The 19,751-nt window shown below is 45.3% G+C and overlaps 1 protein-coding gene across 4 annotated transcripts; it reads right to left on the bottom strand.

Moving 5' to 3' along the window:
* Window positions 1–272: 272 nt before the first annotated feature.
* UTP25 (UTP25 small subunit processome component) lies at window positions 273–15,887 on the bottom strand. Of its 4 annotated transcripts, XM_086629057.1 has the most exons (13): window positions 15,787–15,887; window positions 14,333–14,372; window positions 12,888–13,137; window positions 12,166–12,180; window positions 11,909–12,109; window positions 9,671–9,759; window positions 7,906–8,316; window positions 6,619–6,838; window positions 4,348–4,550; window positions 2,918–3,100; window positions 2,169–2,281; window positions 1,520–1,765; window positions 273–715 (listed from the first exon to the last, which is right to left on the bottom strand). In XM_086629057.1, exons 1-13 carry the CDS (start codon window positions 15,885–15,887, stop codon window positions 469–471), a joined length of 2,319 nt encoding a protein of 772 aa, XP_086485183.1. In that variant the 3' UTR covers window positions 273–468. The 4 variants fall into 4 exon arrangements, with proteins under 4 accessions (XP_086485183.1, XP_086485173.1, XP_086485155.1 ...); XM_086629047.1 differs by lacking the exon at window positions 12,166–12,180 and having other exon boundaries at window positions 12,885–13,137; XM_086629029.1 differs by lacking the exon at window positions 12,166–12,180 and having other exon boundaries at window positions 11,909–12,115.
* Between the last annotated feature and the right edge of the window lie 3,864 nt (window positions 15,888–19,751).

Raw genomic sequence — 19,751 nt, 5'->3', positions numbered from 1 at the left:
ACAATACACTTGTGCTGAAGAGGCTTCATCTGCACCTCCCTTACACGGGCTTACAGAATAGTGACCACATTAATACTTGGCCATATTTTTGCCCTAGATCAAAGGAAAAAGTTGCCTTTGACAAAAGAAGGTGAGTTTGCTACACCTGAGAATGAAGTGAAGCAATCCAATCAAAAGTTATTTATCGCAGCATCAGTCTTTACTGACCAGTTTTTCAGTGTACAAGAATAGTCCTGGATTGATTGTTTCTATACAGAAGAAATCCCCAGGCACTGCTTTCTTGAATGACATTCTTCATCTCTTGCTGGACAGCGTACTGAAATATACAATTTAACACTCTATGAACAATTTCAACGTAATAGTTAGTAAAAGGGAGTAAAAAGTTTAATAGCTTTTTAAAAAGCAACACCACAAAGTGCATTAGGAGTAAAGTCCAGGTCCATCCAGGCATCTAATCTGCAATATCACTTATTCATTTTCTCCTGTAACAAAGAGGTGCACGTTTTTCTTGGACTGTAGCATTTGAGCTGTGCGATCTATGCCAACCACTGCAGCCAACTTCTGAGCATCATACTTGGAGTAGAGCACAGTACAGGTCCAAGTAGCATCCACTCCACTGTCTGTGGCCTTCATCATATTACAAATCTCACTGTAGAAGTGGGAGTAGGTTGGTAACTCATAGAAAATGAGGTTCCTAATGCCTTTTATGGTATACCTGTAGTAGGAAAAAAACAAAAAAGTAACTTTGTTGCCAATTTTTACAAAATGTGTGTTCAAACATCAATCCTGTATCAGTTTTTTCAATTTCCATCAACTTCAATGCACACCAGTTGTAGCTCAACTCTACAAACTCCATGTCATGGAAGACTAAAGTCAACACCGATGTGGAGTCGAGGGCTGCGAGTGTCTAACACCACCAGGCACCATGACTTCCTCTGAAGTACAGACCACCACCAAATTCTGCAGTATTCAGCCTCTTTGGCTTGGATTTTAAGACAGTGAAACCTGACCAGACTGAGCCTCATGAAACTTTTGTATATTGCCAAAACATCTCCTGCTAATAGAAAAAACTGTTCCACTAGGAACTTCTAAACAGCTTCAATCAGGACACAGCAAATTTTCCAGGTGGCCTCAGCTTGTTGTACTGCATTATTGAACCAATTACACATCCTTTTCCAGAACTTTATATGATTACTGTGGCACAGATGAACACAAATAAAAGGCACAATGAATCCCATTTTGCAGGCTACATCATCCTGTCCTGACATCAGCGGAATTTGGCAGCACTTACCTTCCTGAATAAAGGCCTGTGCATACCAAAGCATTAGACTCTCTGCTAGGGACCGGTGATAACACGCAAAAATCTTAAAGCAAACTGAAAAGCTCTTAATTCAGTCAAAGAAGTCCTCAGAGAGATCCAACAGATGCAGAAAGCAATACAGCCCATCTATGATTAAGGTCAGACTACCTCCAAAACAGGACACATGCAACTCAAAGGACAACTCAGTCCACAATTCACCTTTTGTAAAAGTGGAAGCGCTCAGTGAACAACAAAAACTGCTTCTCTCCCTTGAGAAAGAACCGTCTTGCTCTGCAGACGCCAGCCTTTTTGGTATATTCACAAATGTGAGTGAAATTCAGGTCCTCTTTCTTGAAGTAATTTCGAAGACGCACGTAGTCAAAGTATGACGGAACGTAAATGAGCGTGTGTGACATGATGGCATCGCGGTACTCAGGCAAAACTTTGTCAATGAAAAACTGAAACCTGAGTTAAGAAAACAAACACGTAGAGTTAACACTTGACTTTGCAATGCGGATATGACCTCAAACAGGAATATCAGACACAACAGACTACAGAAGACAACTACATTTTTCCTTCACAGGACCCCTACACATGTAGAAGATAAAAGGCAAAGGTTTTACCAGTACTGCACAGTTATGGTAGAGACCAGTATTCCTCTCCCAGACTTTTTACTCTCCTGTGCCTTTGGCAAGGGGAAGTTCAGTATTCCTCTCCACCTGTGCAGAGCCTAGCCTGCATCCAAACACCTACGAAGGTGTAGTCCTGTGGTGAAATCACACTGTACTCTGCAGGAAGCAGTACGCTGAACTAAATCCGAAATTGCAGTCATTAGGGCACAGTAAAAAAAGTCTGGAACACAGAGTACCTTGTATCTATTACAGAAGTTATTTTTTCAGCTTCTAGCCTCCGAAAAACATGAGGAAGCTGGACCACAACGTGGCTAATGGAGCCACTGAGCGGTACATTGCGGACGGCCACCTGCAAAAAGAAAGGAGAAGGTTTAGGGAAGCAGCATTTCAAAGGCAGCCACACTTCAGCCAGCTTTCTGCTCGTAACTCACATCTGCCAGCACTGCACAGGGCCGGTTTTAAGAAAGCTCCAATACAGAACTACATTCATGTATGCACATACCAGATCTGTTAAATCTGACTGCTGCTTATGCCCTGATTGTCATATATTTGAGATGGACAACTGAGCTTTTTACTTTTCCCCGTTTCTTTCAAAGTAATAGCAATTTGTGCTTTTTATACAGTAGGAGGAAAAAAAAACCTAAAAAAAAAAACCCCAAACCCAAACCAAGATAACTTGTGTTGCAAATTAAGAGAAAACAAAATCTGATTTCTGACATGAAACAGCTACCCATGAAAGAAAAGGATCAAATAAGCATCACTGCAAGAAGAGTAGCTCTTCATGCCTTCGGCACAGCATTAGAAGTTGTCATGCAGCGTCATGGAGATTCAGACTGAAATACTTGGGTACTGGAAACGACTGGCACACAGGCAGTCTTTGTGCAACTGAGTCACGGAATTTTTCCACATGTTGGGTTTTCTGTTCCTCTCCCCCTCCCTTACGCCATCATTTAAAAGAAGGCTTTCAGCTTCTACGTGAACTCACCTGCCCCACATAATTGAAGCAGTGTTTGTTGAAGACAGAGTTAATTTGGGGATCCTGAAGAGCACTAAACAGCAGCGTCTGGCGGTAGAACTTCGACCAGTTATTGAGATTCAGCATTCGCACTCGGGAAAAGTCTACCCCATGGGAATCCAGAGGCAGCAGGTTAATGTGCTTCATCAGGTGCTGCACAGAGAGATGGAAACACGTCGCTACAGACTGACATCTCTGCACCCAGACTGCAAGAGCCTTAACTGCAGCGAGAAAGTGGGCAGGGACGAGCAAGACAGCACAGAATATAAAACAGTAGTGATCTCCAAAGACATGACTGTCTGGAATTTATTGACCACAGCAAGAGTAATTTACTTGATTTCCCGCCACAGAACTGAACGCTACTGTCTCTTTAGTCACCAGTAACAGTAACCTTTGCTTCCAATCTTCTCCCACAGAGCAAGCCTAATGGATTTGTTTGTTTGCATTAAAGTCAATGGGGCCAAGGTTTCTGAGCTAAAAGAAACCCAAGTGCAGTTTCCCATTGCATTCAGGGAGAGTCTGGGTGCAAGCGAAGAAATTCGTTTTGGCCTCGCTGATCAATGCCTAGGACTGGCATTCCTGCTGCCGCATGGCAGGCAGTCACACTCAAAGGTAAAAATAGGAAACAGGCTCCAGGACTCACTCCTTGGATACCATGTAGGTTGATGTGCCCTTCCTGGGACTTTCCAGGAAACAAGACATTCTGGGTTCATTTAAAATATACAGTAACGCCATGCTGTCAAAATGCATGGCCCAGGAACCTCAAAGGTGTTTCTATGCAAAAAAAAACCCCAACCTTTCAAATTTGAAAACTTTCATTAACCAAAAGCCAAAAAGCATGGGTACTACTACATACTAGCCACAATCCCAGAGCTGTGTTTTCAGGACACATACAGGAAAATCTCCATACTGTTTAACTTTGGACATGACTAATGCTTAGTATCTCTACAGTCAGTGGACACAAGCACCAGCTCCTATGGCTTTCTGGATGAACCTGAGTTAGGCCATATGTCTTCCTCACATGGCTGCAATCTGACTGAGACACTGGGCAGTCACACAGCTGGCATATTTTCTCCCAGATGTGATTAAAGGAATCATCATTATCTCATCCTGCAAGATAATTAAAACTGTCCAAAAAAATCTCTGATGAAATATGCCACTGAAGCACTGAATACTGAGATTTACAGAGAACAGGTGCTGAATACTACCCAAAATCTGTAGAAAGACTATTCTCAGTATAAGGAAAAATATCAGGCTAGAGAGTGGAAAAGGAACAAGTACATGTGTCTGGAATCAAGTCAGTAAAAAATAACAGCAATTCTTTTTACTGCCAAAACTAAGTTATATCAGACTGACAAGACATAGTACAACACAAAAGTGAATACATACGGAAAACGCACCAGAACATGTTCCCAATTCTGCATCAGGTAGATATCTGCTTGATCAATTATGAGAATTTCTATTGATGACAGAAAATCAAAGTCTCTCTTCTTCTCCCCCTCTGTGCCAATAATAGTCCTCATACCCAGGGGAGAGGCGATGATGATATCCGATGAGTAAAACGGTGCATATAGTCTCATACTCTTCTGAAGAATCGCAACCCCTGTATGACAACAATCAACAGCATTTTCTTAGTTAAGGTCAATTATCAATTAATAATTGACCTTAATTAATCATATTCTTCCAGCAGGCTCTGTAAGAGTACCTCCCTACAGCTCCTCCCCCTTAACACATACTAATGATTACGGCTGGACAAAACTCATCTGCCTGAAACTCTTCTTTCCCTGAAAAGTGCTTACCCACCCCAGCACCGTTTGACAAGCATTTGGCAGATTTTCATGAAGTTCAGCAAACTCTTTCAGTAGTACTTTTTTTCATAGATTTTTCCAGATTTTTCATAGCCCGGACAACGTTTTTTAACTGAAACACATTTCTTGTGATTTCCTGCTAAAAAGAGGGATGAGGGGGCTGAAGAACTTAAGAAAAAACAGAAATGATCAACTATTCCCTTCTCTCTAAATCCTAGAGTTTGGTCTCCGCCTTTAGGTACTATAGTAACTGTGACCTTAATCTGTCATGAAAGATTCAGTGTGGACCTCTTGACTATAAACTGCCTTTATTCACAGGGCCACAAGAGTTGCTACTAGAACACAAAGGAAAAGTCATCATCACATGAAGACCTAACAGCATAATGAGCCTCGCAGCTTCCCTGGCATTGCTTCGCACAACACGAGTCGAGGTGCACATGTCGAACCAGCTTATGCATCACCTCTCAGGTTAAAGAAAGAAAAAGGAAGGAATCAAAGGCGTTTGTTACCTATGTCATAACTGCATGGCAACATTGCTAAGACCTACAGTTTTCCAATCTTAAAAATCCAGGTAGTCCAGACCATATTCGAACCACCTGCTACAGTCTGCCCAACAAAGGTGTCTCTTCAATTTCTCTCCCTCTCAGTGTGAATCCAGCTATCACGGGCACAGCTGAAGGCACTTGCAGGAATTTCACACGGTTATCAATAGGGACCCCTCCTGTTATCTGTTTTAACCCAGTGATAAAAATGGAAAGAAAAGAAAGACACAATTGGCTGAATTTCCAGGAAGAAGACATCACTTGTCACAGCACATACACAATTTAACAACATCAAGTCTCTTTTCTGTTTAAAAATGTGAAAGGGTGGTTTTAGTAAGGCATAACAAATGTGCTTTAAATTACATCTTTGTGCAGAAGTAACAGGGTGTGAGGCACGGTAAGAAAGAATAATTATTCTACTTCTATGATTTGCTTCTTTAAGTAACAGCATTGAAAGTTTCTTCGAGTATTTCTTCACACTTTGTAAGTGGATCAAGCAGACTGTGGTACAGGAGAGGACTGAAAGGAAAATTATTATGCTCCTGAAAGTAAGATGTTCTCAGCCAGAGAGATATTCACTGGGGAAGGAAGAAAGACTGAGTGAGACCTGCTTGTATCTTCCACTGCATCATTAAATCTCTCAGGATGCCAATTCGTCTTTCAAGGGGCAATAATTTCAAAAACCTCTGATCTGTCAAGTTAAGTTAGAAAAATTGTCTACTCATCATGGCAGCTCCAGGAACTAAGCCACCAGCTAATTCTCTGCATACTGCGTTACTACACCAGCATGAGATGACAACATTATGAAACAGTCTCAAATCTGCTGCTTGTCCTACTTGTTGGCTACCCCTTTGTTTTCATGAAAACCATAGGCAGTACAGTAGAAACTACTTTGTTCATTACTGAGCTTTAATTTTCTTCCAACCATTACTGATTACAAGAGACATTGTGAATAGGCTAATTAAACACAAAAGATTTTTTTTTTTTTAAATAACATGAAAGACTTGCTGCATAATCAAGGCTATCCTCTTTAAAATTAGGTGTGGGCAGTCCTGCTACAATAAAGCAATCATTGCATTACGTGATTCTGAACTTGATCTAAAAATCATTACTTTTGTATTTTCTCTTCCTTTTTAAGTTCTGGCAAGGCAAGAAAGGTTTTCAGAAAAATCCAAGTTGCCAGGGCAAAACTAGCATGAATATTACAGAGCCAAGAGTCTCACTAGAACTTCCAGCCTTGATAGCTCCTAGACATTTAGGAAGAACTTGTTACTTCTCAGTTCTTTACAAGCTAAAAATCATCTGTTCAGTAGGTCATTACCAATTCTGAAGTGGTCATCAATGTTGCCAGCAAAGACAGCTTCATAATCTTCAGGTCTTTTCAGGTTGGGGGGCTTCTCTTCTGGGTCAGAGCCAAACTCCCCTTTGAAGCGCTTTTTATTACTTACATCTATTTTTCTTTTGTCATTCACTTCCAGAAGACTGATGAAAATGTGCACAATTCGCAAAGCACATTCCCTGAAGGGCACTATCATCAGTACCTGCATAGATCAACAGTTACAACAGAATAACCCATCAAATACAAACACTCATCATTAACCGTAGGTTAAGTAATCTTTATTACTTAGGTAATTACTTAGGCATCCCAACAACCAAAACAAAACCATTCTGACATGCAGCAAGGAGGGAGGATGCGCTGAGAAGCAGTGGGCTCATGCACAGGTACTGGCCGGCAGCTCAGTTTGGTTTCCCATCTCACACCCAGGGTACTATTACAGGGGAACTGAAAACTGAGCACGTTCTCCTGTTCTCCCTACCCCTCAAGCAAGAGCTCCCAAAACAGACAGACAGGGTCAACAGGCGGCTCCTGGGTGGGTGGCAACAGCCTCTGCACAGCACTCTGGAACACAAATATCTAACTGGGGAGTCAACACAGGAACAAAAGGCATTTGCCAGGGGCACAGCAAACACTGAAACCCAACTTTCAAACTGTTCAACGGGTAGTTGGTACCACCCAGTGACCCCCAAGCCCCAGCTGAATCCACCTGGTTATCAACTAGAGGATGCTGCAAATCCAGGGAGCCTTGGTTTGAGGCTGGCTCCACCGACTATTACAGGCGGCCTTGACAACGGGACTGGGATTCCTTGAGGTCTCCTAGGTACAGAAATATCCTTCCATGCACGCAAGTCCTTACAAGTGCCTAAGGACAAAAAAATTTCTGGGATATCCCACACTGGCTGACAGCCTACGCTACCCACATCAACACTGAAGATGGATGTGGGGGCACCCTTCTGTACCAGTAGATTTGCAAACAGAAGCGGACAAGGTGACACGTCAGTGTGTAGTGATAGGGAGACGAAGGAAAAGAGAAGTCAAACTCATGGCTCAGCACAGAAACAGGCTGACTGGCAACCCTGCGTCCACTGCTTCTCACAGGGCACTTGCGCTGGCCATGGCAGGACAAAGGGGTGTGGAAAGGCACAGGCCCAGGAACATGTCACCTAAGAGCAGTAACAGATAAACTGGATGAACTACCAAGATGTTTATACAACGTGAGCAGACACCCAGGGTGGGGATGGGGGAATCACCTTAGCAAAGCTCTCTCACCTTAGGTCTCGTGAGCCCCTGATCCCTGTAGTCATCGTTGTCAGTCCCTGGCTTTTGGTCTCTTCGTTTGGCGTTGTTGCTGAGCACCTGGGCGTTCGCCTTCAGAACATGGTTCAAGGCATGCAAGCAGTAAGCATACCGGATTTCTTCTCCGTTTGTTAAAGCATTTCTTTCTGGATAGAACAAGTCCCGGTATGTATTCATGATACAGAAGAGCTCTCTTTGTAACGGGGTAAAAGAGGGATCACTTGGTTTGTTCATCGAGGACAGGAACTGCTTATTCACTTTTGGCCAAGTGGATTCTAAAGGCTTGTGAAGATAAAGCTGTTTCACATCAACTTCTTTGTCTGCTTTCAAAGGTTTATGTTTCTCCAAAGCAGAAGAAAAAGTTAGTTGGCCCAGCCTTGGCCACTGAAAAACACACAGAGGAGTGACATGTACCACAGCCGGCAGTTTAATCTTAAAGCTCATGAAATCTGAGAAATCATCTTTTCATAATACAAATTGAAACCCTTTTTTCCAATATGCAATTTCTTTCTTAGAGTCACCAGGGTAAATAACAACAAACTTGAGCTCAGTAGATCTGGATGTATTTTGCAGTGATGTGTCTATAACTATCCTCATTTTACAGATGAGAAAACCAAGGAAGAGGAAGGATGCCATTTCTGCCTAATCCATCCAGCAAATTGGTGACACAAACCAGGGACAAGACGAGAACCGTGGAGTCCAACTATGCTTATAGATCAGCCGCACTGAGGTATGTACTTTTTTAAAGATGAGAACAAAACCTCGTTAGGGACCAAACTCAAAAGCTGTGAAACAGTTGCCACATGCAATCTTGTTGGAGTCCATCTGATTTTGAGGGCGAAAGCTATCAGTGTAGTAGGGGAAAACTCTAAACTGTAAGCCTTCTGCTATGCAAGTTTTCCCTGTCTATCTTCGTAAAGTAGCTACACCAAGTTAAGCAAAGATATATCAGGCACTGCTTCAGGTGGCACTGGTTTGTTTGGCCACCGTATTCCAAAAAAGAAAAAAATAAAATAAAATTGAAAAATCACAGCTTTCTCTCTGACTGACTAACCATTGGATATCTTCCAATGAATGTCACCCAGCATATGGCTGACCAGAATGCAAGGCAACCCTCCAAAACAAAATCAGATGTGAAAAAGTTAGGAAGCAAAGGTTTGTCTGAAAATGAGTGTTTTGAAAACCAGTATTGTCTCTCAAGCAATGAGGCGGTTTTCTGGTACTGTAGCTCACCTATTGTTTCCAGTATTAACAATGTAAGTATTAAATTCCCCTTTACTGGCTTGCAGATGCGTACGGAGATACAGCCATCTTGAAGCAAGAACATGACGGTGCATCACAAGCACTTTTCAGACTGTACGTGGTCGCCTCACAAGTTCAGTTTCATATCCCTGGCATTGCGCTGTTACCACTCAGAAACCAGTCCTGTTTCTACCAGCTGTTGAGACTACTACACCTGTGGTTTTGGGACTAGAGATCAAACTCTAAAGCTATGTTTTTCAGATGTGTCACCATATGCCTACTTAACAGCAGACTTTAGATTTCAACTCTCGCTCAGCACTAAGCGAAGAAGAAAACACTTCAGCAACAACACAGTGACAAAATCTCGACAATTCCAGAACCAACACCTAATAATAACAATTATGAATCTACTTCACTTGTATAAAAAAAAAGAAAAGAGTTATTTTAATCCCAGCATCTTTAGGAACTCTGAACGGCTACAGAACACAACAGTTACCTTGCTTTGACTTGAAGTTTTAGGAAGTGTAGACATTTTTGCCACCTCTTTTTCTTCAAGTTCTTTGTCCATGTGCTGTTTAAATGGATCTAATTAGAACAACGACAAAAAAATACCTTAAGAACCATTGTAGCTAATACTGGAATCAAGTTTCAGAATGGATTTGCAAATGAGATGAACAGTTTCCATGCTGGCCAACACCACAGCTAAAACTAGTTATTTCAAAGCACTTGGAGATGAGAGAAAGGATGTCACATTCTCTCTGCAAGAACAGAGAGAACAGATTTGACAGATTGCTTTAAAAAAAGAAAAAGAAGCACTTATGGAAGTACTAGAACTTTCAATCACAAAACAAATGTTGGACAGGAAAGCAATATGTAGTAGAAAACACAGTGGCAATTTTGTGCCTTAAGCTCTGACACATCCACCCCTTGCAGGTGAAATAGGCTGTCAGTAATAAAGACCCGAGTAAACTTACTGCCCTTCTTAATTTATAAAGAGTTCTGCCCAGGGCTTTGCACCTTTGGCCAGTGACATGAATACAGTTTGCAATAAAAGCAGAGAAAGATGGGTGGGTTTTGGGGAAGGGAGGCAAAAATTGCCTGAAGCGAGCAAAAGTCTGATTTATCTAATCAGCCTTTCTTTTTGGAAAGGAAGGAGAGGCAAGGAACTGTAAAATCATATTATATTCAAAGCCACGGGCACGTGCAAGTCCTATGCAAAGCTTATTTTGAAAACCAAGCCCTGTACACTGCTTGCAGCACATCAGCCCTCACTGCATAAAGCGCACTAATTAGAGAACACCAGTGCTTGCCAAAGGATATCTAGCCCACATTCAAGTTATCCAGGCAAAAATCAAGACGTTTGCTAATTATGACACCGTTGAGAATATCTTCCCAGCAACACAAGTGAACAGGATATCATTTAACTGTAATACAGGTTCTCTCCCCAGTTGAGTTTTACTGATTCCAGCATTTGTCAGATAAAGCAGGGAGAATAACGTGAAGCATTTTCAGGAATTCTAGTGACTCCAGGACTGGAGTGGAAATCCATCCCCTTTCTGCTATCTTAGGTGACTCATTTTCTGCAATAGATTTTAAAGCCACCTTCAAGCTACAGGAACCCACTGGAAAGTAGTGCATCATTTATAGGCTGAACAAAGCTGTTGGGATACTTAGCGTGCAGTTGGAGAGCTACGCTTCTCATTAAAATGCAACGCCAACAGCCAAAGTAATATTCTCACGGTAACGAGAACGAGCTGTTTTTTCTATCACATGGCCCTTTGATGCTTCCACACATTTCACATATCAACTAGGCTGCCTCCCAGATCTAATGTCAGCTGCTGCTCCAAGATGACAAGCCAGCATCACTAGGGATGCTACAAACATCTCTCTCTCTCTCTCTCTCTCAAACTATGCCATCTGATATTAAACCCACAGAGCATGAAAAACGAACAGAAGCTCTGCAAGTGCCAGTGTGTGGCATATCGCTGAACGATCACACACCCGTGCACACAGTTGTTTGTATTACACATGGTGGGACGACTCCCAGCTCTGAAGCTCAGATTGCACCCATCAGCGCACTGCGGTGTTGAGATTCTGGGCTACACCCTTGAAAGACACCACACAGAAGCTCCACAGGTGCCTCATGCCTTCCTGCTCTTGGTGCAGCCGGACTCCTCTGCATAACCTTTAGAATCCAGAGAGCTCCGAGCATTTGTCTAAATTACTGTGGCTGCTCCAAGCTTCTCAGAATCTCACCTCTAACTCCACTGAGTTGTGAAGGATGCCCTCACAGGTCAGCTTTGTGATTATCTCCTGTGCTGTCTGCGCCAAGAATATCTTGCACAGTCGAGTGCAGGCTTGCAGGGTCCTTCACATTAGTGAATCCTTCACATTTCCTTCACTAGCTCTCTAAACTACCATTAAAGCAACAGAACAAGACAACCCGCTCCACGTACGTTTCTAGTTCCTGCTCTTTCAAGCTTTATCATCGTAACAGAAACGACGAACGAATCCCAGTTCACAGGGGCTGCAGAAAACAAATGTTCAGCTACACGTCTGCAATAGCATTAAGCATCCCTTATGCAACCAGCTCACATGTGGGCAATACAATGAATAATGTAGCAGAAGAGCTCAGAAGCTATATAGCGTATCATTAGGGTGTTTGATAATTTACACATGTTTACAGATGCTCCTCTAGAGGCAGATCACAAAACACAAACGTACTGGGTTTTACCTTCTGAAAAGGCTTGTGAAGAACTGCCGTCTCTCTTATCTGCATTGCAATCTCCACTCTCCTCTTCCATGAAATTGGTTTCCAAGCTAAATTCAGATTCGTGTTTCACATCAGTAAACTCCTCAATTACTCCATGACTTGGAACACAAGAGGTATCTGTGCCGTCAGCCTGCTCCTGGCCGAGCATCTGCTCTGCTGTGTCTGTAGCTGTGACAGGTCAGAGAGAGAAACGGGTTATATTCTCCTGGAAAAGCTACTATCTGTAGCTACCTCTTGCTGTCTAGGTTGTCCCCTTCGAGCTACCGTTTTGTTTTCTCCAATACTCTAGGCAAAAAGATAAAAGAAGGCTTTGTATTCTACAGTAAAGATGATTTCTGCCTAGCATGTCAAATATTACGTAACATACAACGTGTGTTTCCCCAGAGAAAAATCAAAGAAATAACCTATTTGGGAAAAAAAGTTTTAGTTTACAAAGTTCCCAACAATAATAAAAAGTTGACTCCTCTCCCAGAATTTCTTTGCAGACTTCATGAATGAGGATGCCTCATCATAAAGGAGGAGATTTCCTTCCAATTTACATATTCTTCCCTCTGCTATGAGGCAAACCCTCCCCTCCTCTCGGTGGCAGCAGCCAAGCCAGATGCTGTGTGAGAGAACAGCTTGCGTCTCCCACGAGTGGGTGAGAACCCCTGGTATGTTGCTCCATGTGGACTTCCTCTGTGCTGCCACACAAACAACATCTGAGGAAGCAGCAGCAGGCCGTCTGCCGGAAAATGAGCACAGCTACCCTCTCCCCTGCTAAATCCTTCAGCAGCTGCTGCTCCCACCCACACAGAGGCAATGGAGCAACAGAGTCTCCAAGCCAGAAGAGCACTCAGCCAACAAGCCAGTCTACACAGGATCCTGGCTAAAAAACATACAGTATTTGAACTTTCTATCTGAAACAACATTTACCAAAGCATGGGAAAAGACAAACCACCTTCTTTCTGCTCTGGTACATCACTCTTTTCTTCTTCACCTCCATCTGTTTCTCCGGCCTCCTGGGACCCTTCGCTGTCCATTTCAGTCTCACTTTCCCCAGCTTCTTCTGATTCACTTTCATCTTCTTCTTCCTCACTCTCAGACTCAGGAGATGTCCTCAGGGTAGCCAGGAGCTTACGATACACAGAGACCTGTTCCACTTCAGTCTCCGAATCACTTTCTGCGCTCGATTTATCAGAATTCTCAGACTGGAAGGGAAAACACGAGTGTAACAGCAGCAACAGTAACGCTCTATCAGGCAGCAAGCAAACACTCCGACCTCTACTTCCCATATTATGTTTTCCCTCTCCCATCCTACCCTTATGCAGACACAATGAATTTTCCAAAAATCACCATTTTATGCCAATAGTTACACTGGACACCTCCATTTAGATTTTGAAAGTGTCTTGGCAGATTTAGGTCGAAGTGCCTCGTTCTGCATCGATTTGACTTCAAGCATCAGAAAATTGGGTTCTTTCAGCCTCAGCTGACTGAGGACATTTAATCTCCGCAGACAAGGCGGTTACTGAACTGGCACTAGATTTTCTTAAGACCACCACACAGAGCAAAAATTGTAGAAAGGCGCACATACAAGGGACAGAGCTTGCTGAAAATGCTTCTGACTTTCAAGAAGATACGTGAAATAGTCGTGAGTTGATAACAGTCGTCTGGGATGTCGGTCAGGTTTGGCTCAGCTGTAAAGCTCTAAGCTTCAAACACGCCAGACTTGAAGCCAGTTCTGTCCTGGGCTCGCACGAACCAACAACAGTGTGCCTGGTTATAGCCGAAATTATAGTGAAACCAGGACTATAAGCCCAGCACCATCACTCCTTTCTTAGCTCCTCTCAGGCCAAAAGGAAAAATCAGTAAATACAGTATTAATGCACAAAATTGCTAAAGGAAATAAATGAACCAGAATAATTATTTTTTCCACGCTAAACTTTAAAGTCTTTTATTAATCTGATGATAAAGGAGGTTAGCAAATCCTGACTGAAGGCAAAATATAAAGCACTGGCAATCTGAAGAAGAGCAATGATCATTAACGTATTTCTTCATTCAATAGAGAACAAAATATCTCCTAACTTGTGTAACACTATGTTTATTAACGTTATTAAAACAACTTCAAGCACAATTTACTTTTTACTGTGACTAAGTAATACGCAAAAAAAAAAAAACCAAGAAGAGCTACGTTCTTTCCTGCTGCTTCTGCCCTCTTATGGTATTACAGTTTTGAGTTAGACACTGTAGAGAACAGTTCAGAGCCATTCAAAAATCACACTCGTTTTTATCTCCTAAACACAGGTTTTCTGAAGGGAACAACTTAGTCTGAATAACTTGGTAATGCGAGATGCTAAGTGTTTCACTTCACTGAACTAAGTAAGGAAAGAAATAAAAATATATTACCAGTTCACAGATTTGAGCTGCTTCTGGTCTTCCAGAAACCCTGAAAAGAAAGCACTGATATATCTTACTCTGTCAATGATGTTACACCAAGGATGAAAGACACCAGGAGGAGAAAGAAATGATGAGTTACACAAGTCTTAGAGAATTTAGAAGAAAGCTTAAAACCAAAGCAACCCACAATTTTCCCTAAGAAAACAGATGTGGCACTTACTCTGAGAGGTGACCCTCTCAGGTGATGCTACACTCCCTGCACGAAGCCTAAGTGCTCAAGCATTATAACTGATCAAGAAGCAAAATGTTCTAAAGCAGAATCTGGCTTTAATAAGAAGATGAGATGTTAAATGGAACCTAAGGAATCTAACTACAAGGGTAGTTTGCACAAAGTTAACCAGAGCAAGAGCCTCCCTCTAGCACTAAATATTCATCCATAAAGTGGGGACGAGACACGTACTCCAGGAAAACCAGCGTTAATTAACCAGTGTGGGGACTGCAGTTCTGCAAACCAGACACTGTACAAGCTGGGCTTAAACTCGCCCCGACTCCTTCAAAAAGCCGTGGAGCCTCGAGTGGGGCAGAGCACCACTGCACAGGGCGAGACACAGGCCACTGCTCCCCAGCACGCCAGGGCTCTGCCTTCCATCCCGAGCGACACGCACCGGGAAGGTCCCAGGACACACACCAATAACAGACCTTAACACTATTTGCCTGCTCCTAAAGGCACGGAACGTTAAACTGAGCAAGTGACCCGACAGTGTCTTCTGAGAGTTTTTACCACCACCAAATCACGCAGCATTTGGACGAGGCAGCTCCTTCCTCACCAGCTTACATGGAGGGCCACAAGTTTTTTGCCAGGCGGGCACCCCGCTGCAGCGGCCATGGCTCTGGTCACAGCAGCTCTTCAGGGCTGTGCTTCCGCAGCCTTTGCGCAGCCAGAAAGGGGCGTGGAACGAACAGCGGGAAAGCCGGAGCCCTGACAAGCCAAGGGACCGACCCGGTGTCCAAAGAGGAGCCCAGCTCACGCTCCTCCACTTTCCCGCTTCTCGCGGCAGCCTCTGGGCTGGACAAGAAGACTTTACATTTGCTGAGAGCAAGTCTGATCCCAGATTTTCTACCGTCCTTTCGTCTTTCGAGATTTGGAGCTCGCGGGCGGCAGTGTAAATCGCACGTGCAACTCCACTCCCTCCCTCAGGAACGCAGGGAAAGCGCAGGGGGGAGCCCCGCTGCCCGAGCTGCCCCCGGGCCGAGCGGGGTTGTTCGGGCCCAGAGCCCCAGCGCAGCCAGCCCCGCGGCTCCCACGGCCGCCCGGCGCTCCCAACGCAGCCCCCGCGGGAAAGGCGCGGCGCAGCACGGGGAAGCCCCGGCTGGCCGCGGGGATCGGGGCTCCCGCACGCTGCGCTGCGCCCCGCGGCTCCCGGCCGCCCTAAGCCAGCCCGGCCGCCCGCCCCGCCGCTCACTTGTCATAGAAAGGGTGCTCCTCCCCGAACTCCCGCAGGTGCTTCTTCTGCTTCTTGCTCAGGCTGCGCAGCAGCTCCCGCCCGGCCCGCCGCTTCCCCATGCCGGTCCCGGGACACCCGCCCACGTGGGGCGCTCTACGGCGCTTTACGGCACGCTCGCAGCGCCGCTGTCGCGCTGCCGTAAGGCGGGGACGGGCGGGGCTGCCGCGGCGGGAGCCGCGGACCGGCACCTCCCGGTGATGCCGGGAGAGAGAGTTGCGCCTTCGGCGGGTGGTTTAAGCCGCGTCTGGGGAAGGCGGGGCCGCGGGTGGGGGCGAGCTCCCCGCGCACAGGCCGGGACTCGCCCCGCCGCCGGCCGGCGTTGGGCAGCGGGGGCGCAGGCGTTCCGTGACGGGAGCGGGGTGGCGACGCCTGCGTGCCTCTGCAGGGAAGACAAAATCCGACGGGGATTATTTGTCTCAAGTATTTTTCAAAATCAACAACGTCCCGAAAACGCACACTGTAACCCAGAAGTTGGCGTCGGCTGCGGGGCGTTTCCGCCGCCGTCGTGTGGCGTCGACTGCGTGACGGCTGGAAGCTGCAGGTCGGGATGTTCCCGGCGAACCGCACTCCTTGCGTGCGCGGCCGGGCCGCCCTCCCTCTTCCGCAGGCTGCCGCCACTCCGGTTCCCGTGCGAGGCCCAGGAGCCACCCCGCCCGCGGCTCACGCTCCGCTGTCCATAAATCCCCGCAGGACAAGGGAGCGGAGATCGCGGTCCCGCGTTGTGGGTGCCCAGGAAGCACAGAGTGGCATTAGGGCGGGCGGAAGAGATTCCGAAGACCCGCTGCTTTTCTCTTTGCACTGCAACTCGAAGCTATTGCGTATTATTAGCGTGTTATTTTTCCCATATACATTCGGGGATATGGTCAGGCGAGCACGAGGCACCGGCACAAGCCAGGACTCAGCCCAAGGGCTCCCATTTCTCTCTGGAAACAGTCATTAAGGGGAAGCTCTGAGCTTTATTCATATGAAGATTTTTTTTTTTTAAATTCTCACAGCATTATAGATTAATGCAAGGTTACATCTGATGTCTGTTTAGATAGAGAAGCAGTAAGAATCCAGACACCATCTACCCTACCTAAGAGATTGATCCTCTGCACACGAAGGGGAACTCTGCAAGTAGCATACTGACGTAGGCAGCGCTTCCTAGGGCGTCTTCCTGAACTGACCTCTGATCTGCAGCGCTTTGCTACAAGCTACACGTTTACTGGGAAAACCTCTACAATAAGGCTAGAGGAGGAGGAAGAGGGCCAACAGAAGTCCTGAGCCCTGAGCAACCTGATCTAGTTGGAGATATCCCTGTTCCTTGCAGGGGGGTTGGACTAGATGGCCTTTGAAGGTCCCTTCCAGCCCTAACCATTCTATGATTCTATGATTCTAAGTCCTTCGTGTTCAGACTGCTTTAATCTAAAAGGTAAAATCAAAAGCTCCAGGTGAAATCCCACTAAATTCTGGATCTTCTAACATCTTACTGTTGAATCTTACTGAACACTGCTGTGAGGGTGAAGTCTAATGCTTTACTGCGTACAAAGATACACGATTCCCCAGAAACCACCTTACACTACGTCAGATAAGAAACTAAATTCAAACTCAGTTCTTTGCTTTAAAGCTCTTTATATTCCTATGTCCCCGTGTTTCTGTATGACCTAGCAGGAACTCCACTGATCTTTAGTAAGGAGGGGTTGTAACACAGGACTCTGCAGTCTACTGCTGCTTTCCCTCCCATAAAGTCTGCACAAAAAAATTTCAGTTTGTCTCCTGGAGAAAAGTGTACCAGAACTAAGTGAAAGCAAGATAATTCCAGATAGGATGGAGGCATGGAATATTTTGGGGAAAAACGTTCTAGCACCTGGTGAGTGTAGCTTCTAGGTAGTCTGTCTTGAGAGCATCCACAGATTTGACTGAAGCAATTGAGCACCTTAACTGCAGTTCAGTTACACAGAAGCCTCTGGGGGTTCCTCCTGCCTGGTGTTAATACCAGTCTGCCTGCTCAGTAGAACCAGTGAAGTTATCTGACTTTACAGATTAAACCCTTCTGGTGCAGAGGAAGTTGTCTTAATCCAGATCATTCTACTGGCCTGGTTTAGCCAGTGGCCCCTCAGCAGGTACACGTGAGCAGCAGTCAGCTGTGGCCCAGCAGTAGAAACTTCCTGCGTAGGCTCTGCCAAAACGAAGATGTGTAACAACACTGACTAAAATAAACTATTTCCAACTAGGAGGTTTTTCTGTAAGAGGAAAAATGTTGCTAATCAGTCCTACCTCTGTCCCAAGTGTGAAAAAGGCAGCTTATTTCTATGTTGCAATAATTGTTGCTTATTGACTCCTACGATGTGGTGTTTGGGAGACAGCAGGAAGAGCAGCAGTCTTTGTTCAGAGCTGAACCCCGAGGGCTCAGGAGCTTTTTGGGGATGGAACTTGGGCACAGCTGCTCAGGGAGTGAACGACTGGAAGCCTGTGCATCCATGTGTGTGTTAGAAACAAAAAGAGGAAATCACAGGAACTTGGCGGTAACAGCGGTAAGGATATAGCTTCAAGTGTTGTTTTTAGGCTCGTTCTAAAATTCTGGCTGTGATACTATTTCACACTACTCAGTCGAGTTTCGTTCTGCTTTTTAATGTTGCCTTATGAATTAAAAATGCATTAATCTTGTTCTTTTGTGACGATCTAAATGTCAGCACTTGCTTCTGTGATCCTTTACACCTCTGACAATAATGGGGATAGTCTTCTACCTGTAACATAATACCTACCGTCACACCATTTTCCTTCATCCTGACTTCAATTTCACCTGCAAAACCGATTATACTCCTGGGATGACTGCTGCCTCCTTTCTGCTTGACTCCTTTCTCCCTCCTCCCCCACACCTTGTGTGAGAATCCTGCTTGGGAAGGATTTGTTTAGGATTAAACTGTTTGTGAACTACGTAAAACATTGTGCTGCCATTCACAAATGCATCTCAGAAGACGCGTTCCCCAGGAAATTAACATCTCAGCTTCTCTGTGGTGAGGCACAGGCAGCAAAGCAGCACTGACCTTGATATCCCATGAAACTAGAGAGCATGTAGGTGCCCGGTATGGTACGATAATCCTTTTCTTAAATTAGAACTCTCTTCCTCAAGGAACACATAGCAGCAACAAAAAAAACCACTTACAGGCCAGACGCAACACATTTTTCTCAAAGCAGTCAAGAGGAGGAGGATGTAAAGGAAGTCCTTTCTGTCTGGTATCAGGGACCATGCGAGTAACTGCTACAGGTCAATCTCTGTGATCTGTGTTGAAGCGTTTCTTCTACATTAGGCAGCTGCAGGCACGCCAACACAGAGGGGTTCCAGTGCCATCCGAGGGGCACCGGCAAAGCCGCCTCTGATTAGCAGGCCCGTGCTCATAGCCATGACCCAGGTCCCTCTTGTCAGCAGTGAGTGCCCTACACTGGGCTGGCTGCCACCCACCAGCGCCTTGGCTCAGCAGGTGGGCATGGACATCGTTCCCGGGTCGGTTCCCTTTCCTTGCAGCGTGGGCTAGGGGGTGGGTGCACACAGAGCCCGCCTGGCCCTCCTGAAGTCACCTCCCATGAAGTCAGCCCCACAGGGGGCGTCATCACCTGTGCAGGTGATGGCGGGGGGAGGCGCTTAGGGGGTCTGGGGCTTTAGGGCCTGAGCAAGCAGTGGGGAAAGGAAAAGGCAGGGGGAGTGCCTGAAACTGGTTCCTGGAGGCTCTCTCCACACCTTTTCCACAACTCTGTTCTTAACGAAATGCAACTGCTAATCACTCCCTTGACTTACAAACTTTAAACCGAGTTGCCAGCTGAACTTGCATTTCTAAAATGAAATCACATACACTGGAGCTTCTAGTTGCTCGCGTGGTAACGTATCGCCAGCAATGTTCATTCTACAGATTTCCTATGCCAGCATCTTCGATTCCGGCAATACT

The sequence above is a fragment of the Tauraco erythrolophus genome, chromosome 2 (genome assembly GCF_009769465.1).
Source record: "Tauraco erythrolophus isolate bTauEry1 chromosome 2, bTauEry1.pri, whole genome shotgun sequence".
Lineage (NCBI taxonomy): Eukaryota > Metazoa > Chordata > Aves > Musophagiformes > Musophagidae > Tauraco > Tauraco erythrolophus.
The sequence above is the reverse complement of the archived record's forward strand: the minus strand, read 5'-3'. Positions and strand labels throughout refer to the sequence as shown.